Here is a 21,772-nt window from a genome sequence, read left to right as displayed (position 1 = left end):
GGGGATGTCTCTGTAATTAACTAGTGCTCTGAACTATATATAAAAGTATTTGGTTTAGAAAGTGTCCAAAACCCCAGTACATTTCTGAGATAGCTTGAAAAACAGACTGATTTTCCAGATGCTCAACATTTGTCATTTTGCAAAGGGCAAACTTCTTAAGACTCAGTGCTGAATTTGTGTGTGTCTACAAATGGAGATTGTTAATTCACAAGCTGGCCTACATCTCTATTGGCAATTCAATGTGAATTTTTACTTTCCCAGATTATCTGTTTTTGAGTACACAGACAACTTCTGTAAACAGAAAAAGAAAGTGCTGTAATTTAGCATCCATATTTTTAAAGATTGAAAATAGTATTAATGACTATCAGGAACATCATACAGAAAACAGACACATTGGTATTAATATTTAGTAGTTAGTGCCTAGCAAGTGTTAGCCTTGAACCAAAAAAAGCACTTGTCTAGGAGTTTACACCAAGAATCTTCATTTTTTGACCTTTCCCACAGCTGAGCCTTATAAGGCCTTATATTTCAAAAACCTTTGAAGTCCATGAAAAGCCTTCTGTTGATTTCAGCTGGATCAGGTCCATGTATGAAACTAGGTCCATGCAGCCTTTGTCAACAAAGTAGAGTGCTGTGAACTTGGTATCCCAACTCTAGTTGTATCCATGTTTTAGTCTTTTAATGACCAAGACATCACAGGACACAGAGGTGAAGAACTGGGGGTGTTGAAAGGTAAGTGGACTCTTTAAACTTGAAAGTAGAGTACTGTTCCTTTCATCTCCGATTAAAAAAAATCAACACATTCAATTCCTTTCACTAAAAAGAATATCAAATGTTTCCAGATTTGGGGAAAACCCCAGTCCAAAGTTTTTATCAAATTTCTTTTGTCTTCTGTGAATCATGTTTTTGCCTGTGTCTCTTCTAGACTGTCAAAGAGGTATGACATCAAAGTTAAGTACAAATATAATACAGGAAAATATATTTTCACCATAAAAAAGTCCCCCTATGACTTATTATATCTTTAAGTTAAGGACACTGCATATTTTGCTTTGGTTTTGTCTTGGTCTGCACGTTACAATAAATCGTTCTTTACAAAGAAGAGAGTTGTCCCAATTTTGCAAAAGATATGACTGTCCTAGTAAACAGCAGGGATTCCTGAGGAAGGCATGGCTCTGGAACTTGTAGGAGAAGCAAAAGAAGAGACACAGAGTCTGAGAAGGGAGAAAACTGGAGATAGGTGACCTCCTACAAGCTCACAATGCTGCAAAGTGAAATTACCTAGGAGAAGAGGGCACTGTAAAATTTACGGTGACACAATTAATTGAAATTAAGGCTGGAAACAGAGAGCAGGTACAATGGGTGTAGGGAAAGTTGTTTATAAATGTTTTTCATGAATGTTTATTTCCTTTTTTTGTTGGCTGCTTGGAGTTTTACTTTGTTTCAAAAGGTCAGTTTTTCTTGTTTGTAGTTGGTAAAAATGTTTTGAAAATCCTTTTGTTACAGGTAAAACGTCCAAGAAAATTCACCACAAAATTCTAACCAATTTGTGGTCCTATCATGTATACCAGTGCAGGCACATAAATATTAAATCTGTTCTAGATTAGGGGTGCTCAGGTGTGGAGCCTGTCCAGATAAAGCTGCTGACCTGTGACTGGCTTCTTTTCAGCTTGTTTTCATTTATTTCTTTCCTAAAAGTAACTTGCGAGTCTGGAGGCAGTTTATGGACTGAGTGTGTCCTGGTGATGGCAGCTTGTTCCTCACTTCTGTCTTTTCCTTTAACCATATTGACAGATTGTAAAAAAGAGGGACAAAGAAACAGGCTACTTTGGCTTTCTGAATGATTCCTGCTCTCCAAACATTATGAACTTACTCTCCGGAGAGTTTTCAACCAGAAATATTTTCTGGTGATGGCTGCCTGCTCTCTTGAGTCAATACTGTGATTTACTTACATGTATTCTGAAATAAATAGTAATCCCTATTCTTTGGAAAAAGCTTTGAATCTTCTTATGCATGTGTTCTGTGCATTTTCAGAAGTGATGGATTTACTGTATTGCACATATGTAGTAAAGTTTGTTCATATGAGGAGACAAAAGCTGGACATATGTTTTATTCCCATACAGTGAATAAGTGAAGTGGCCTCCCCAGACAGTATGTTGGACATTGTCTACTACAAAGATGTCTTTTAAGTCAGAAATAAGACAAACTGCTGCCACTGTAATTTCTGAAGTGGTCTCAAGTGAAACTGCAAACCTAGCCAAGGTAGTGAAGACTGTTTTCTCTGCCTGTGAGGGTTGCAATCCAGCTGTCATGGATCCTATTATAAGATAATATGAGGGAAATAGGATTGCTTTAGAGGAAATATCTTCTATCCATAGAGTCAGAAATTGAGGTTGATGGTGAAGATTGGATGAGAATAATGTACTCTATTAATCCAATACAAACATATTTCAACCTTTTTTGCCATTCTTATGAGAATTTTTAAACATAAATCTGTTTTTCTTTTTTTAAGAGATTACTCTTTAGGGAAGTTATATTCACATTAATTTATATTTAAAAAAAAAAAAGAAATGTGATGACAGCTCATGAACATGATTTCCCATCTAATAATTTAGGCCATGAATATAGGGACTATACATCATTTGTATTTAACTTCTAATGCTTTTTAACTGTTAATGACTGGAACATTCCAGTCAGGCCTCAGGGCGTTTTTGGACCTAGACGCTATAAATTCATTTTTTAACCTCACTTGCTTTAAGATTTTGGGTTTTCTTTGAATTTAGTACATGGCTGACAATGAGGCAGCAAATAGCGAGGAAGGGGTGATAACAATTTACTATTAGAAGTAGTATTAGTATTACTGTCATCATCATCATCATTGTCATTATGTTTCTGTCCTAGTACAGTGACTGCTTGTCATTTTTTTTCAGAATTTGAATCCCTCCATAGAAACTATTTCAAGAGGGTAGCTTTTTTTTTGTTAGGTGATGGTTATAGCTCCTTTTGAAAATAATAAAAGCACATTACTGTGTAACCACAACTAGACAATAATGAATCACATCACTACCTGCCCCCATTTTTCTTAGTCACAAAGAGTGTATAATATGTTGACATTTGATTCCTATCTAGCAATTTTGGGAAGGGAACTAGAACTAGGAGAGCTTAAGGCTTTCTTCTCTTTTGAGATTTCTTTCTATGCAACTATGAACTGCGAGATCATGAATTAACCAAGCATTGGTCACTCTGCATCTGCAGTCAGTGGAAGGAACACTTGGAATTAGACAAATTGACCCAAAAAGGTAAAAATAATCCAATTAATGAAGTGTGTGTCACTTCATATACTACTTAGTAGCAGCTACGGGACATGTTTGTCAGAATAAATAAGGAAAGAAGATGTAGATTCTTGCAGCTAGCAGCTATTGTTGATTTTTTTTCTTTGAGTTGAAAAATTGAATAAACAATGGGAAAGACAGAAGGCTTTTGGTTTCTATCTAGTGGATCCTCACTGACCAAGTGAAGTAGGAATGTCTTCAATATGCAGCATATTAATTCATCTCGTAAAAGATTTACTTTATTCATAGAATCACAGACGTAGGCATTTGAGCACTGGACAGAAGAAAAGCTGTAATTACAGTGGCAATAAATGTGCAACAGCAAACAATTATTATTTCAAGACTCCTTCAGTATTCAAAACTGTCCTTAAGTAGAAAAGAAGAGCAGCAATGTGGACTAAACTTGAAAGTTAAACCTAACCCGAGCCATTTTCCAAACTGTAAAAAGGCACGAACATTTAGAGTTTCCAAAAGAATATACTGACTGCCTTTGTTTTGGAGTAGAAAATGTGACACAGATAGTTTTAAAGACTGAAGAGCTTTACACATTAATGTAGTATAAGCTGATATTGCTTTCTTTAGTCGGAGATCCTTCAGACTTCTGACTCATACTTTTTGGTTCTTCAATTTATGTAGTTAGTAGTTTGACAGGATTTTTCTGGAGCTTTCATTACCAGCCTGAGTCTTATATCCCTACGCTTGATAGTAATGTATCCAGTGATCTAAATGGAAATAAGCTTAGGCCAGTGAAAATATACTGGAAATGGCCTTTCAAAGTTTATAGATAAACCCAAGAAAAGTCCCAGTATGCTGCTTAAAGACAATTAACTTGAATTTTTTAAATATGATTCTACTGTATCGTGACATCTTCCTTTGCAATTCAAAGTGGTGGTAAATGGTACTATGCCATCAGGACAAAGTAAAACTGAATTGCCAGTTATTTGTCAGACATAAAACACCTTGACTTCAAATTAAGATATTTTTAGAAGAGATTCTTTAAGGTATTAAGGAAGGTAGAAGCAATTTTTGATGTAATCAGAGCTAAGTACCACTAAAGGGAGTAAACAATTTTTTTTAAATGAAATATTGACCAGTTACTGATTGTTACTCCCTATATCCAGGTGCCCTCAGGGATTCCAAAGCGTCCCTGTAAGTTTCATCAACAGGCATGGCTTATCCTCTTAATAACAGGAGCAGATGTAAAATTTTCATGCCCCTAAGATACTTACTCATACCTAGGAGATCCATCTGGTATAGATCGAGCCTCAGTCAAGTTGTTCTCACCCATGAACTTCCTACTGAGAAAGCAAATCGAGCAGAGCTCCCCAGTCCAATGAAAAAGAAACTTGAATATTATCAATATACTTGTAGTACTGCAACCCCCTTCAGTGTGTTTCTTAATTGCTTTACACAGGTGAGAATTCTAGTAAAATGGAAGGAAACATTACGATTGGGATAGAATACCTGGATCATTCCACCAGTATCTGACACTTTCCAAAGATGGAACAACTAAAATATTTGTCAGTTCTGCCAAAAAGAATGATTTGAGAAAGAAAAAAAAAATTAATATAGAATGCCTGCTCGTAGTACAAGTTATTGACAACTGGTATTAACCACAGTTGTCTGTATTTTATGAGCTTAAGGGTATATATTATTATGTTTTTTCTTTTGTGGCTGTTGATTTAGATTAAAGATATAAAAGCAAATGCTAGACATCAGAACCAGTTTGATACTTGCAGTGGAAATCTGTGAAATTTCCTATCCAATTGTTTGCATTAACTGGAGGCTTATAATACTGTGGCATGGGTAGGGACTTAAGGTGAACTTTGACTCAGTTGAGCTGAGTGAGCTTTGAGCTCAGTTACAAGCCTTTCAATAACTTCAATGCAAATTAACCTGATTTGCGTTTTACCTCTTTCACCTGATGCCAGAAAGGTCTGAAACATGATGGACCTGTCAGCAAATGATTGCTCTGCAAAACAGCTATATTTCTGGTAACCAGATGTGTTAATGACAAATGCTTCACTACTGCCTTGAAGAGAGATTAATTTTCTTTTTATAGTATGTTTTCATTAGATGGTTATCAAACTGTATTCTAAAAACTTGGTGTATGAAGTGCTTTTATGTTTGTGGGAAATTTTATGCCAATGTGATGAGGCAACGTAAATCTCCCATTGAAGATCGTCACTGTAGAAAGATACAGTCAATATCCCTGTAGCTTGAATTGTATGAGTAGTTTTACTATATCTTTCTCAATAGAATTTAATGTTAATTTGTTCTCTCTCTCATCTGTCCTTTCAGAGTCTTAGGTTGGTTGCAAGGTAGTCTAGAAGACTGGACTGCAGCAATTGTCCCATGTAATAAACATTTCTTGTGGCATACAGCTTTTAACAAACTGTAAAAAGCCCCTAAGAAAATGGGAAGAATCTATGGTAACCTGCATTAAAAGGCTGGTTCTCCCAAGAGTATACTGTCAGCATTGCAGGGCCAAAGGATCCCAGCTAGGATCAGGTTACCAGGTGTGTTAAATTTCAAGTGGAAAGGGAAAGACTCACCCACGCTTCTACGTGCTCCTTCACTTGATGCCTGTTTTTCATCCATTGTCAACACAATGTCATTGCAACATTTGCTGTTGTGGGAGCTATTACCATTCCTTAAAATAGGATAGGAATAAAAATGTGATCTGCAGACAAGCATGAACAGGGTTTACAGGTCTGGGAGCTGTGGGAAGAGAGCAGCACTGAGCTGGCCTGGAGAAGGGCATCCTAACTTCCTCTTGTTACATGATACAGTTAGGAGGATTAAGTGATCTGATATGTGATATCTGAGCAGTATGCAATTGGCATCCACTAATATTTATTGTAGGCTTAATGTGGCAGTTGTGTGTGTTGACTTTCTGCAAAAATGAGAGCTGGTTTGGGATGGGAGAGGCCAAGGACCAAAACAAGAGGAGCAATGGAGAGAGGAGTGTTAACTTGCATGATGTGGTTTATTGTTGCGTTGTGCTTTAGAGATGAAAGAATAAAGTTGTGAGCTTATTAAACTGCACCCATTGCATCTTGTCTGTCTCTCTGCAATGTATACAGTGAAGGCAGATGTATGGAAAGACTAATAATTAAAATATGTCTGGGAATAAGACTTCTTCCTGAAATGCTGCCTAATTGTTATGGTGAAAGACTGTTTTGTGTGGCTGACATATGCTTCTTTGAATTAGTGCTTTCTGAGTGTATGCTAACAATATTGTGTTGGTTTATGTTCAGATTGCAGATAGGCTGTTCTGTTTGAGTCCAAGGGTCATTTTTATTCGAAAAGTTCTTTAATTCCTGAATCACCACAGAACCCTTCTGCAAATGTTTCTAGGAAAAGAAACCTCTGAGGTCTGGTGAGGTGTACTTTACTGACTGAACAGGTCTTCTGTGGAAAATGGAAAAAAAAATCTCCAAAGACTATGCAACTGTAGAACTGCAAGAATTGTGTTAATTTTTACACTTGTTACTGTTGAGAGCTTTGCTATGAACTTCAATAATTCCTCCAAAATATGATTTTTATATAGAAAACTTTATAAATATTAATGGGTCTGTGAAACTACCAATGAATGATTGTAGTAAAATTTTAGACTGCATATTTCATCTGTAGAATCATTATTTGTGTAGCATTTTTCTGCTGAGATTATACTTTACTGCATACTTTAAAAATATTAAAAAGAACTTTGACAGTGAAACAGTATTCATATTGGCAATGATTTTTTTGAGCTTATTGCTTTGCACAGATCAAAGAGGAGAAATTTTATAGTAACACATCAAGACAATTGAAGTAAAGAGATATTTTTCACAAATATTTTCTGTTGAAAAAGGTGCTGCGTGGAATTTATTTATTAATTTGTTTGTTTTTCTTTAAAAGGGAAATGAAAATATGTGTATTCATCAGCTTGTGGTGGATATGGCTGCTACTACAGATTGAAATATTTAGTACCTTGTAAACTAGTAACATATGCCAAAGAGAATGGAAATCCGTTCCTGAAATTTATCATGTGAATTTCATAAAATTATATTGGAAATAAGTACTATGTTAAACACAAGTATGTGAGCATGACATTTGATGGTGCCTGATACTGAGTCATAGTAACCTGGGTGCTAAAGAGCTGCTAAATTCTAAGGAATGGGCGTGCATACATACTCTCGCCAAAGATACAAATGTAGTATATAATGGTGTCCCTCTCATACATGGCAGAACAGAATAGGAGAAAATACAGTAAAACTTCACATGGCCACTATGTAGTACAGAGCATTTAACGGTTTTGTAATCAGGAATTACTTCATGACAATGCAACCTGCATGGAATATATGAATATTCCATGTTCATGTAGTTTATAGTTAGGCTATTTATAATGGACATTTTTGATGATTTAGAAATGTATGATTATTATTTTTTTGTGTGTGGTTAGCTCTTAAGAATGTGAAACAGAAGAACCCTAAACATTTTGCAAGTCGAGAAAGGAACACCACCCTGAATGGCCCTGAAACAGTATGGATTTTGTGGAAAATCTACTCTAGTAGGAAGTGCTGAATTATCACTCTTGTGTGTTTGGGAGATGTTAGAAGTTCTGAGGTGCATCTACACGTTAGTATTTTAATGTGGATCACAGTTTGCTTTTTGAGTGAGTCTCTTTCGTTTCTCATCATGGACCAGTCTGAGAGTTCATGAAGTGGATTTTTTCTGGATTAACATAACTGGGAGGGATGATCCAGGGTGACCTAACGTGCTTTAGGAACTAGTGGGCGTTGTGTCCACGGGACCAGGCTAGAACTAGTTGACGGGAAAGAGGAAGTTGGGATATGTGTAGTGCAGACATCAACTCCATCAACACCAAGTTTTTTTGCTCATCGAATGTGTTTCTGTGGTTCACACAACTTCCTAGTGTGGAGATGGTCTGAGGTGTTTGCAGTTGATTCTGGAAGGATCTTTTGCTAGGCAGTGCAGGTGAATGCAGCCTGTGGTAAACATACCACATCACATGCTGTTAGGAGTCAACCAATCAATCATGGCTGGGCTTCGCGAACAAAGATTTAGGAAGGCTTTATCCGCGTTTGTTACAAGCACGCTGGTGGCTAATGAGGCCGATACGAGATAGTGGGAGTCAACCAATAATCTTATAATTATACAGAATACTAATACGGACAATAATTTTCAGTTATGGAGTCAAATCAGCATTAGGAGCAGCATGCACACATTTCTGAAACATTGAATACTACTATATTTTGTAACCAATTGTGATTTTTCAAATACACTAAAGTAGGTCATGTATGTCATTTATATTGTATTTTGCATAAGCAAGCATTACATTTTTGGAATGCATTTTGTTCTTTTTGGTGTTAATTTCCCAATGGGCTACACTTCTGTCACATCCTTGAGTTGGCATATACTTGTACTGTCTCATTATTTCATATGTATATCAAATCTACTTTATGACATGACAGAAAAGGCACATTAACATTTTGGAAGGGTGGGAATTTTGAAATAGGGCGTACAAACAAATAGTTGACAAGCTATCTTTTGCTTACCATATTAATGCTATTAGATTAGTTTCTGTTCACTTCAACTGGATTACTTAATCCCAAGAAATGTGTGTAGAATTTGGCCCAAATATACCTTAATGTGAGATTCAATATATAACTTTAATATCTTCAAGTTAGTGTCAGTGTATTTAATTCCTCCTTTTGCACAGTGAAATGAAGTTTATTTCATCTGGTTTCTTTTACAGATTGGTGGGAACTTCTGTAAAGTAGAATAAGACCTCAGTTGAGATCAGTCTTAGAAGTGGTAAGAGTGAAGTCTGTAAAACCACAAGAAGGCAGTCATAACTCACAAGTGCAGTGGAGACACAAGGATTCCTGTGGCTCATTTGTTTTTACAGCTTGTGTTTATCTAGTAGTTTTTCTATGCATTTGAGAAGATAGTGCTATAAAAAGAGAAAAGGTGTTCCACTTAGAGATGAAAATTTAATCCAAGCAATACATAGTCTATTTGAAAAACTACTGATCTTTTGCTATTTCATTGGTAATGACCTTTGGGTTTTGATGACTGTCTTTCTAGGAACCTACTAATGCTGACAGCCAGAGAACAAATACTGTTGTGTCTCATAATTTAGGTGATAGTTGCTGATTTTATTTAATTTCTTTTTTAATTACTTTAATCTTAATTTTTTTTTCTGTTTGTATTGGTGTGTGTGAAGTTGTGGTTTTAAATATTTCAGTCTGTAATAGCAATGAAAGTTGAAGATGACTTTGCATGAACTTTTTAGGAAATACCAATGCAAGGTTTAGGTCAATATAGCTCTATTTGTAGCCATTCATCTACAGGAAGACCTACCATATCATTGTGATAGAAATTAGGATGTTACAGGTGTTAGCAATGTTAGCGTAAATCCCAAAGAAAACCTTACTAAGACTTTCTAAAAATTATTTGTGATATCCATTTTCTGGTGTTAAATCCAGATGTTTAAAATTAGATGGCAGGGTGAGCTATGCTGTTACCCATTATAATTTAGTTTTCATTTATATTTACAAACTGCAGTTATGTCACCAGAATGAATTGTTAGGCTGATCAATTTTATAACTATTTCTTATATTCAGTAACCTCTTTAACTTTGGGTTAATGAGTAACAAACATTGACTTTTTTACAGTTAGAACATCTGCGGTATAGAAATGGTTTCCTCTAAGGGGGATGTACATTTGATTTAGCTGTGAGTAATCATAGTGGCTAGTTACAATAACATAAGAACTTCAGTTATTTGTTCCAAAATGTGTTCTTATCTTCAGCTTCCTTTTCAGAATACTGTTGCTCAGTTTTTGTCTCTTTTCTTTTTTAAAGGAGTTGCGTATAGTTACGAGATGGCAAAGAAAATATATGTACCTCATTAAGCTTAATGTTGTATTTCTACATGTTTTTATATAACACGGTCATAAAGTTCTCTGGTAGTAATATATTAAACAATGCAACTAATATGTGCTAAGGGCCATTTGTTCTCTTATCTCGTCTCATATTAGAGTTCCATGCAGTGATGTGTTTGTTTGTTTGTTTTCTTTTGATAGGTTTTGTATGTTTTGTTGTTTTGTCTGATTTGGGGGATCTTTATTTGGGTTTGGTGTTGAAATTTTGCTCTGTGCTTTTGCTAACTAGACCAAAGTCTAAGGACATTACTTATATATCAGGAATAAATGAAGATGTTATTATAGACCCTAAAGCACAGCCATCTTCTGTCAGGTGCAAGGAGGGTTGGCTTCTCCCAGGGGATGGGGAGCCAGGGGCTGATGGTGACCCCGTTGCAGGCTATGACCTCTCCAAGGGGAGCAGCCCCAAAAGCCCAGGCACAGAATGGGCAGAGCTGGTAGCAGGGTCATCAACAGCCCCAGACATGGCAAGGGATGAGCCAGGGTCAAGGACAGTTGTGGGATGAGTGGGTTCATTGTGTGCTGGGTGTAGAACTGGCTGGAGGGCAGGGCTCAAAGGGTTTCAGTAAACGGGGCTACATCTGGCTGATGGCGGGTCATCACCAGTGTTAGTGTTCAGTTCTAGGGCTGGTTCTGCTTGATGTATTTATCAATGCTCTGGATGCAGCAGTTGAATGCACCATTAGCAAATTTGCTGATGATACCAAACTGGGAAGTGTCGTCGAATCTTGAGGGACAAGAGGCTTTGCAGAGGGGTTTAAATGGGTTGGAGCACTGGGCAATGAGTAATGGGATGAAATTTAACTAGTGAAAAATGTTGGATTCCGCATAATGCTGGGCACAAGTATAAACTGGCAAAGGAACAGCTCTGCAGAAAGGGATCTGGGGTCCTAGTCAGCATCAGGCTGAATAGGAGTCAGCAGGGTGCCAGCACAGCCAAGAGGGCAAATCCCATCCTGGGGTGTATCAAACTCAGCATCACCAGCTGATCAGAAGAGGTGATTATCCTGCTGTATTCAGCATTGGTGCAGCCTCACCTGGAGTGCTGTGTGTAGTTCTGAGCCCCACAATTTAGGAAGGTTGTGAAGATCCTTGAATGCATCCAGAGGAGGGCAACAAAGCTGGTGAAAGGGTTGAAAGGTATGTCCGATGAGGAGCAGCTAAGGATTCTGGAATTGTCTAGTTTGGAGAGAAGGAGGTTGAGGGGTGACTTCATTGTTCTCCACCTGAGAAGGGGAAGTGGAAAGGGAGGTGCTGATCTCTTCTCCCTGGGATCTAGTGACAGGGCAGATGGAATGGCTCAAAGGTACAAAAAGGCATTCAATTTATGATTTGTTGATGATTGCTTTATTGAGTTTCATTCTTTATTAGAACCATTATTTCCTTAAAATGTAATTTATAATAAAATATGAAACTATAAAAAGAACAAAATGTACTAATTTCAGTTGTTCGTTTTTCCTTCCTTTCTTCCCTGAATGGAAACCAAGGAACTAGAATATTATTGGTATTCTGTTGTGTTTTATGGGTGGTTTCATCTCACACTGATCCTCTTCTATCCGTGGCTTATCCAGTGGGTTGTCTTCAAACCTGATGTACATTGGACAAGGACGTAGTGGTGATGATGCTAAAAATATGTTTGCATCAGTTATCCTTGAAGAAGCAGTCTTGTTTCCCAGAGAGGTGGTCTTTATGACCTCGCTTGTTCACCAACTCCAGCTCCATGTTTCTCTTGCTCATTTCTACAGAGTGGCTCAGTTTCACTGGCCGAGTTTCAGTCTTCACCCTAGCCTGTTGTTAAGAGTAATTTCAAAGTGCAGAAGGGCTTAAATTTGCTTTGGCTTGGTGAAAGACTTCTGGGGTGAGTCTTCGTGATTTTGTGTAAGAGAGCATCCTTTTTTCATTTTCCTACCTTATTTTCAGAGTAAAATGCATTCTGTTTATTTGTATGCAAAAGGATAAGCAAATACCAGAGCCCAGGAGAGGTAGTACTGTGGTTCCCCTGCCCATACATTCACTACAAGTTTGTGTTCCATCTCCACAGAAAGGCTTTGAGAAATAAAATTTTCTTTGACATTTCCTATTTCCAGGCTTTGATATCTCTCCCCATTAAGTGTACAGACTTTTCTGAAATTCATTCCTAGATCCATACTTTGGTATTTGGGAGCTAGAGAGTCTAGTTTGAATTTGTTAATTCCATTTTGCGTCTTAGTTCCACACTTCAGAGTTGGGCCTGGGGACACAGCACTGCCATGTGTAAGTACATCTATTAATTTGTGTCATAGTGAGCATGTATAGACAACAGGTTAGCAAAGACATATAGTGCTTTTGGAAAACTCCATAAAAGAGTATGGCATAATAAACACTTGAAGTACCAAGATCAGTGTTTACAGAGCCATAGTGCTGTCCACTCTTTTATATGTTTCTGAATCATGGGTCATCTACCGCCACCACCTGCATCTCTTTGAACACTTCCATCAACGCTGCCTCCGTACAATCCTAAACATCCACTGGTCAGATTATGTGACTAATACATCTGTTCTAGAACAAGCAGCAGTCACAAGTATTGAGGCCATGTTGATGAGAACACAGCTGCGTTGGGCAGGACACGTCTCAAGGATGAAAGATCACCACCTCCCTAAGATCTTGCTCTATGGTGAACTTGCCACCGGCTACCGCAAGAGAGGAGCCCCGAAGAAAAGATACAAGGACTCCCTGAAACAACATCTCAGCCTTGGCCATATTGATCAACATAACTGGTCTACTCTGTCCTCCAATTGGGAGGTCTGGAGACACACCATCTATAACGCTGCTGCTTCCTTTGAGAACACACGCAGGATCACTCTCGAGGAGAAAAGACAGTGCAGAAAGAATCGTGTCTTGCAGAATATACCACCTAAGGAGTCTTTCTGCTGTGCCTTTTGCAATCGGACATGTCTATCTCGTATTGGCCTTCTTAGCCACCAGCGTGCTTGTAACAAATGTGGATAGAGCCTTTCCCAAATCTTCGTTCGCGAAGCCTGGCCATGATGATGATGATGAGTGAGCATGTAGTCAGGAAATGCGTGTCAAGCATAATATAAATTATATTTCACTGTTCCTTTTAATTTCATGCTGTTGAGATTTTTGAAAGGTTAAGGAAAATGTATATTGGGAGCCTGTCTCTTTAAATTCATCGTTGCAACAATTATTGATTTGTCTACTCAAATGTTCTTTTTTACTTCAGTGGGTACTGTTATTTGAAGGCTTTATTTCTATGGGTTTTTTGTCATTTTGAAAGAATTGGTGAGGTCATCGGGAGAGGCCAGTTTCGAGAGATGGTCATTTCACTCAAATGTGAATTGAAAATTGGGCAGGGGAGAAGAGACTTCCAAAACTGATAATGGGTATACGGGTACTGTCATAGCAGATTCATTGACTAGTACATTTTTCATATATCTTCTCTGGCATTTCAAAATAAGGATTGTAGCTCCTAAAATAATTATGGACAGAGATGCAAATGAAATAATTTTTTTTTGCCATTCCTCCAATTAAAGACCAACTTTTATTTGCTTGTGAAGGTTATTAGTTTTTTTCCCCTGGGGCACACTGTAGATAGAAAATCAATTTTTCTTGCTTCTCTGCATGTGTTTTTTCCTTTCAAGAGTTGCTGCACAACTTTTCTTTTTCTCAAGGCATAGTAGGGCAGAGAACAAGGACATTTATAGTTTGCCAGAGGAAAGCAAGTGTGCACATATACTTGCTGAAATGTAGCCTAGTAAGACTGATTAGAGATGCCAATGTAACAGTTTCACTGAAAATATGTGGCATGTATTTTCTTTAAAAGTTTGAATGATAAGTCTTGTAATATTTGTCTGCTGGTTTAAGTTTTTTTCTCCATCTGTCTTTGCTTTGGTAAACTCTTGTCCTTATGCAACTTCAAACTGTCCTGGTCTTTGAAGGTCTGATTCTAGAAGTTTGTCTGCATTTTCCTTCCTGACAGACTGAAAGTGTATGGGGCTCAGGTGGTGATCTGAGTTCCTCTACTCCATCTACTATATGCTGTCGTAGAACGCTTTAGTCTCATCTACCTGATGTCTTTCATATGACATGCCAGGGCTGGGAAGAAGGATACTTGGAGTTTGCCCTGTTGAGTGAAGTTTATTCTCTTCAGTATGCAGATTAAGATACTTCAAGGTTGCCCTGAAAGTACGCTGGTGCAAGGCTTACAGATGGGTCTATTGAACTCTTCCTTGAGGCCATTTCTGCACCACAGCGTTAAACCACCATTAAAGACTGAGTCAAAACTCTCATTGGTATACGTAGGTCAGGATTGGGTTTGAACAGAAACAGACATGAGAGAAATTTCTGATGTTTTGAAATTATGTTTTCAGCCAGGTACACTAACAGGAACAGTAATCACAGCTGGATGTTTCTGATTAACCATTTGCTAAGATGCAGAGCGAAGGAGAGCCTTCATATGGCATTTATGCTTCTTCTAATGCCCTGTTGTTCAAAGGAAACCTGTACAATTTGCTTTTTCTTCTTGTGCAATGAAAGATCATTGACTTCATGCTAATGTGAGTTTGTATGAAGCTGAAGTTGCTAAACAATGCTTTTACTTTTTGATAAACTTACTTTTTAAGTCAAGTGCTAATAGTTTTCAGTAGAGAAATGAAAACAGTTGTAGACAGTGAAATTATCAAGTAGGGGACACACATCTGGACATTTATGGCTTCATTGTCTCAAGTAACAGATATAATTTAAAAGCAGAGGTGCCTTTTCTAGTTCAGTGGAAAGTAGCAGTGTAACTAAAACAAAGTGGTGAGCTGCTAGTAATCTGTTATTGCAATCAGCTACCTCTGTCACATTTTATATGAAGAAGAAAGGGGGGATAAATTGCAAGTAACACATGAAATATTGTTTTTACATTAGTGCTGGCTAGATCTTTAAATGGAAATAATAAATCCTCATATAGCATTGAGGGTAATACTGAAGAATTCCCACTAGCATATGTTATTTATGGCTGTTCTAAAGTTTTATTACTTCTATTTATGTCTCTTTTCAAAGGGTTTTTGACCTGACATGGTGCTCATAGTTAGCTAATGTTATGCTAGCAAATTTCGGTTTTAGCTAAAATCTACAGTAATGATAGATAAAAGTGGTATCATAAAATCAAATAGTGATTGCATTTTAATCTGCTGGAACATAAATTTTCACAAAATATTGAAATTAAATTATTTGAATTGATTTTTTTTTTAATTGCTCCTAAATAAGCCTACAAGTGGAAAGGAGTAAATATATCTTTATCATCCCCAGAACTCCTTAGGTGATACAGGAGGAGAAATTTTTAGTATTACAGCTTATATGGAAAAAGAGGCTTATATAAAAGTTTCTGAGGTTCAGATCAAAAGTTGTGGTGAAAGCCAAACCATTCTGTGATTCTATGGCTGTGGAGATTGTTGAAGCCACACACTCACAGAATGATTGAATTTGGAAGGGATCTTTATAAAGATCATCTAGGTCACCCCTCCCTGACCTGGGATCTTTGATGAGATCATACTGGTTGCTGAACAGTTCCAATGATGGAACATCCACCACTTCTCTTGGCAATCTGTTTCAGTATCTCACCACCCTCACTGTAAAAAGTTTCTTCCCTAGATCCAATATAAATCTGCCCTCTCTCAGTTTAAAACTGTTGCCTCTTGTTCTGTCACTACAGACCTTGGTAAAAAGTCTTATCTTTCTCATAAGCCCCCTTTATATATTGAAAGGCTGCAGTAAGGTCTCCCCGGAGTGTTCTCTTCTCCAGACTGAACAGCCCCAACTCTCTCAGCCTTTTTTGAGCTCTGGTCTTCAGGTCATTTTCGTGGCCCTCCTCTGGACCTGCTCCTTGACCTTCTTGTCCTGGGGACTCCAGAACCGGATGCAGTTCTCTGTGTGGGGCTCATGAGAGCAGATTAGAGGGGGACAATCCCTTACCTTGACCTGCTGGCCACATCTTGGGAGCTTTTATGAGCATGTAACATACTTGTATGAAGACATGCACAAACATGATCTTTTGAAACATTCACAAAGAGAGATCCAGCTTCAAAGCATAGGCTTCATAGTTGTGGTAGCAAGTCACTGTATTCAAGCTTATAAGCTTTGCTGGATCAGAACAGAGTGCTGCAGTTTTGAGAAACTGTTCTAGTTGTCTTGGTTACAGTGTTTCTAATGTATCTATTTCTCTTTCCAAATTGTAATTGATGGATATTAAGAGAATAATTTTGAATTTGTCTGTGTGAGTTTTATACATAAACAGTTATGTATTGTTGTTGTTAAGAGCCAGCTGGCAACTAAGCTTGACACATGTGTTCACTCAATTGCCCCTCTGGGTGGGATGTGGAAGACAATCAGAAGAGTAAAAGTGAGAAAACTTGTGGGTTGAGATAAAGAGAGTTTAATAGGTAAAGCAAAAGCCATGCACACAAGCAAAGCAAGGAATTATTTCACTGCTTCCCATAGGGAGGCAGGTGTTCAGCCATCCCCACGAAAGCTGGGCTTCATTAAGCATAATGGAGGCTGGGGAAGACAAATACCATCACTCCAAATATACCCCCTTCCTCCTTCTCCTCCCAGCATTATATGTTGAGCATGATTCCATAGGGTATGGAATATCCCTTTGGTCAGTTGGAATCAGCTGTCCCAGCTGTGTCCTCTCCTAACTCCTTGTTTATCTCCAGCTGCTCAGCAGTAACAAAACCATCCCTGTTATCAACACTGTTTCCAGCACAAATCGAAAGCATAGCCCATACTAGCTACTGTGAAGAAAATTATATCTATCCTAGATGAAACCAACACATGTATATATATATATATGTATATTATTCTATTATTTGCATCACCCTTCATTGAAAAAAAAAAAGAGAAAAAGGTATACTGCTGCTGTATTTGTCCTTTGTATTCTGGCCTACCTGAATTCCTTCTCCTTGGAAACTGATTTCCAGATCTATAGTTGGTGCCAATGGCAAAGATATACTACAGTCACATTAATTCATCCCTGTGAGAATACCTTGCCTAATTGATATGAAAGGATGTCCTATTACTCTATCTGACTCACAATTGTAGTCAGATTGTGAACAACAAATTTACCAGAATCTTCATCCGTTCTGTTTCCAGAGTATGAACTTATACATTTTGGAAGAAATATATATGAGGTCCAAAGTACATGAACTCTATGTTTCAGAGTTTGTACCTTATTTCTCGTGTTCAGTCTAAAGAGTCACTCAGTTCTTCCTGATGTTGTTTCGATCTTCCTCTATACAGAAAGTGAATCATTATTTTGTCTTACCTCTTAGCATCACAAACATATGTTTCTCTTTTCTGAACTGTGTTTTTTTTTTAAACTGGATATATTGTTTCCAAAATTGACTCTTCAGAAGCTCCTCTAGGAGAACAGCAAGTTGCTGTTTGTCCCTGTGCCAGTTTTGTATTTATCTTTCTGTTCTCATCATGTTTTCTTTTCCTTTAGCTTAAATTATTTTTTTGCATGTTATACTGTATTGGTTGTTTTACTGCAGTCAAGATAAATGAGAGCTATAGTGTTTCCTTATCTGGGAAATGCACTTTATTATCAAAAATATAAAATAAAACTGGCACAGATACCTTTGGTAAACTCATGTCTCATTTAATTGAATTTTCCATTACTTCAGGGTTGTTCATTATCTTTCCTTGGTAATTTATTTTAAGTATCGTGCAGTATTGAAATGTGACTAATGGACTTTCTGTTCATGAATCACTACCAATCCATATCAATTTCTTAAATGCACGTGTTACCTTTTGTCTGCTTCTTAGCAATTCTAGACAATAACTGTTTACAAAGATGGACTAAAAGATGACTGGTCAGTTTTCCACCAAACTTATCTGGTGAAATGCATTCCTAACTTTTTTCTGATCTCTTTACACTCGCCTGAGCCTTTTACTCCACACAAGGGAGTAGGAGTCAGCATTGGTACTTGTGTTCTGGCACAACATCATTCTCTAAGAAGAACCGGATGGGGTTTTCTATTTTAACACATTAGGATGGACATATCTAGTCTGAAAGAAATATTAATATTTATTTACTTTTCCTTTATCTTTCAGAACAATGGGTCACTTGCTTGGTGCCAGAATCATAAACAGTGTTCAAAGGTAAGTCCTGTTTTTCCCCTCTCATTTAGGTTACCTAGCTGCTTTCAATCTCATCTATAGATTAAATGCTTCTCTTCTTAGCCTGTTCTCAGAAGCATCTGTTTATATTTTATTTTTAAACCTCAACCTATAATAAAATATTGAAAATTAAACCCAAGTGGTTTACTCTTTCAGGACAAAGGAATCATGTTTGAGGATACATGTCAAGCATAGTTAAACTCTAATTCTGTGTTTATAACAAAGTTTACACTGGCTAAAATCTGATGTATACTATGTGTTTTTTCAGGTTTTGTGGTCAGAAGAGAGTAAAACTGTCAATAACTTTAAAATCTTTCTTCAACAGCACCAAGCTATGTCAACATTCAACATTTCATTCAGTTTGGGTATTTAATTTTTAGCTGGACACTGAATTTCTTTCAAAACATTCTTGATACAAATCCCAGTGGCTCTACTAATGCCCTGTCCACTGTAATCCTGAAAGCCTAAAGGGTAGGTGAGATAATTGTCAGCTGATAAAAATCTCTCTATGGTGCCTGGAGGGAAGCAGCAATGATTTGGGAGCTTTGGTGTGTCAGGTGGAATTACACATTTTGGTGCTGACTGTTCATAAATATCATGGCAGTTGCATCCATTGCAAATTTTTCTGAAAATGCTCAAGGTAGTATTTTTGTCTAAACATCCTGAAAATGTATTTCTGCGATAATTTAGGCCTTTTAACTTCAATAATTATTCTTTATTCGTGAAGATTGTACTGAAAATGGGATTAAATCTAAGTAGCATTGTTCTGTATTGTTTTAATAAGGTAATCTTTGTAAATGCAGATGCTAACCCTTGATTTTAACACATGACAATTTCTTCTGTACATTTAAAGAGTGAAATTACTGATTCACTGCTCTAACTTCTCTTGACATAAGTGGAATTGGAAATGGGACAATATGGTATTGACTGTTCCATTGCGGGTAAATAAAACAAAGTTGATTGCTTTTGTCGGCATGAAAATCCAGGGTATAACAATGTCAGTATAAGAAAAGAAGGGAACATTTCGTATTAGCTCTGCCTCACTGCTACGGGTTGCACTTCTGCAATGAAATCTGATCGTTCTTAGAAACGCCAAACGGAGGTGCAGAGAATGTGTTTCATGATAACCAAATTGCCTTTGAAGCAAAGCATGAGGGTCTCGTACCACAGTATCCTGGTATAATTTTTATTTAGCTACCAAAGCTACTGTGGTAAATAATTGGAAAGGTTATTCAGTGGTTTGTGTCTGCCCAACAAAGAAGGAATAGTACAAGAAAACTAGTCCAGCTTTTAAGGCAGGTCAGGATTTATAGGAGTATCTCTCAGAGTTGCTCACAAGTTTATGCAATCCACAGAAGGTGTATATAAGCTGTTATGGATTTAAAGTTTACCTTAAGATTTTATTAGTCTCCTGAAATCAGTGTAAGAAGGCTACAAATTAATATTTTATTGTATTACAAAACACAATGATACCTTAAGTTTTAAATTACTTAACATATACTTTACAATCATGTTACCTTATGTTTTTCATTCTTTTTTAGGAAGGTAATATATTTTTCTTGGAAAGCAGCTTTGCCATATTTAGCAAATAACTAAATATAAACTTGGTCAAATTGTCAGCGGAGCTGAACATAAAGCAGAATGTTGTCTTTTCAGGATGGCTTTGGTTTTCTGTGTTTTGTAATGTGAAGTCAATTGTATTTTCTAACTGAAACTTTCAAAGTGATGCAGGGAGTTGAATTAACCTTTTAAAAAAGCAAAATCCTTTCACTGCATCTCAGCACCTCAGTGGATGAGGTTTATATGAGTATGGCAGGTAGTGGAGGATCCTGCAAGGAATGGTGTGATACTTGACCTTATACTAACACGGAAGGCCTTGTTGGAGATGTAAAGTCTGAGGACAACCTTGCCTGCAGTGACCATGAGATTGTGGAATTCAGCATTGGGCAAGAAGGAAGCAGGGCAGCAAGTAAGATTGCAACCATGGATTTAAGGAGAGCTAACTTTAGCCACTTTATTGGTCTTCTTCGAAGAATCCTGTGGGAACAGGTCCTACAGGGAAGAGGTGTCAAGGAGACCTGGTTAATATTAAAGGATCACATTCTCAAGGCTCAAGAACGATGCATCCTGATGAGCAAAAATTCAGAGTAAGTGGGCAAGAGACCTGTGTGGATGAATAAAGAACTCGTGTCATTACGCAAGCATAAGCAGGAAATATACAGGAGATGAAAGTGGGATCAGACCACTTGGAATGAGAATAGAAAGGTCGTCAGAGTAAGGAGAAATGAGGCAAGGAAGGCCAAGGCCCATCTGGAATTAATGGAGTGGGGACCATGCTAACAGAGGACATGGAAAAGGCAGAGTTACTGAATGCCTTTGTTGTTGTCTTCGCTGACAAGACCAGCCCTCATCAATCTCTGACCCAGGAGACCAGAGTGAAGGAATATTGTAAGGAAGACTTTCCCTTGGTCATGGAGCATTCACTTAGAGAGCACCCTGACCACCCACACATCCACTGGCTCTGACAGGATGTATCCATAAATGCTAAGAGAGCTGGCTAACACCATAGCTAGGCTGGTCACAATAATTTTTGAAAGGTTGATCAGGTGATCAAGGGAGGTGCCTGAGGGCTGGAAGAAAACAGATTTTACCCCTGTCTTCAAAAGGGGCAAGAAGGAGGACACAGGGAACTACCAACCAATCAGCCTCAACTAAATCCCTGAAAAGGTGGTGGAGTGCCTCACTCTGAAAGCTATCTCTGTCCACATGGATGACAAGAAGGTGATAAGGAGTAGTCAATGTGGATTCACTGAAAGTAAGTCATATACTTGAGCAACCTGATTGCCTTCTGCAACAAAACAACTACCTGGATGGATAAGCAAAAAGCAGTGGATATTGTCTACCTCAACTTCAGGAAGGCTTTTGACACTGTCTCTCACAATATCCTCATAGATAGGCAAACTCAAGAAGTGTGGACTGGATGAGTAACAATGAGGTGGATTAAGAACGGGCTGAACAACAGGTCCCAGAGGATCATTATCAGTGGCACAGAGTCTGGTTGGAGGTCTGTCAGTTGTGATGTCCCCCAAGGTTCAATACTGGGTCTAGTATTGTTTAACTTATTCATCAATGACTTGGATGGAAGGGCAGATGCCCAAGTTTGCTGATGACACAAAGCTGGGAGGAGTGGCCGATACCCCAGAGGGCTGTGCAGCCCTTCAGAAGGACCTCAACAGGTTGGAGAGATGGGCAGAGAAGAACTGCCTGAAATTCAACAAAGTACAGGGTCCTGCACCTGGGGGAGAATAACCTCAGGCACCAGTACG

The 21,772-nt window shown here is 37.8% G+C and overlaps 1 protein-coding gene across 1 annotated transcript in view; it reads left to right on the top strand.

Moving 5' to 3' along the window:
- Positions 1-21,772, top strand: part of ANOS1 (anosmin 1) — a 136,978-nt gene that overhangs the window by 7,624 nt on the left and 107,582 nt on the right. The window contains exon 2 of the mRNA XM_064646568.1: positions 18,381-18,428. Coding sequence (XP_064502638.1) covers positions 18,381-18,428 — 48 coding nt within the window. The remainder of the gene's footprint in view (positions 1-18,380; positions 18,429-21,772) is intronic.

The sequence above is a fragment of the Pseudopipra pipra genome, chromosome 2, assembly GCF_036250125.1.
Source record: "Pseudopipra pipra isolate bDixPip1 chromosome 2, bDixPip1.hap1, whole genome shotgun sequence".
Lineage (NCBI taxonomy): Eukaryota > Metazoa > Chordata > Aves > Passeriformes > Pipridae > Pseudopipra > Pseudopipra pipra.
This window is presented reverse-complemented; position numbering and strand designations above follow the sequence as displayed.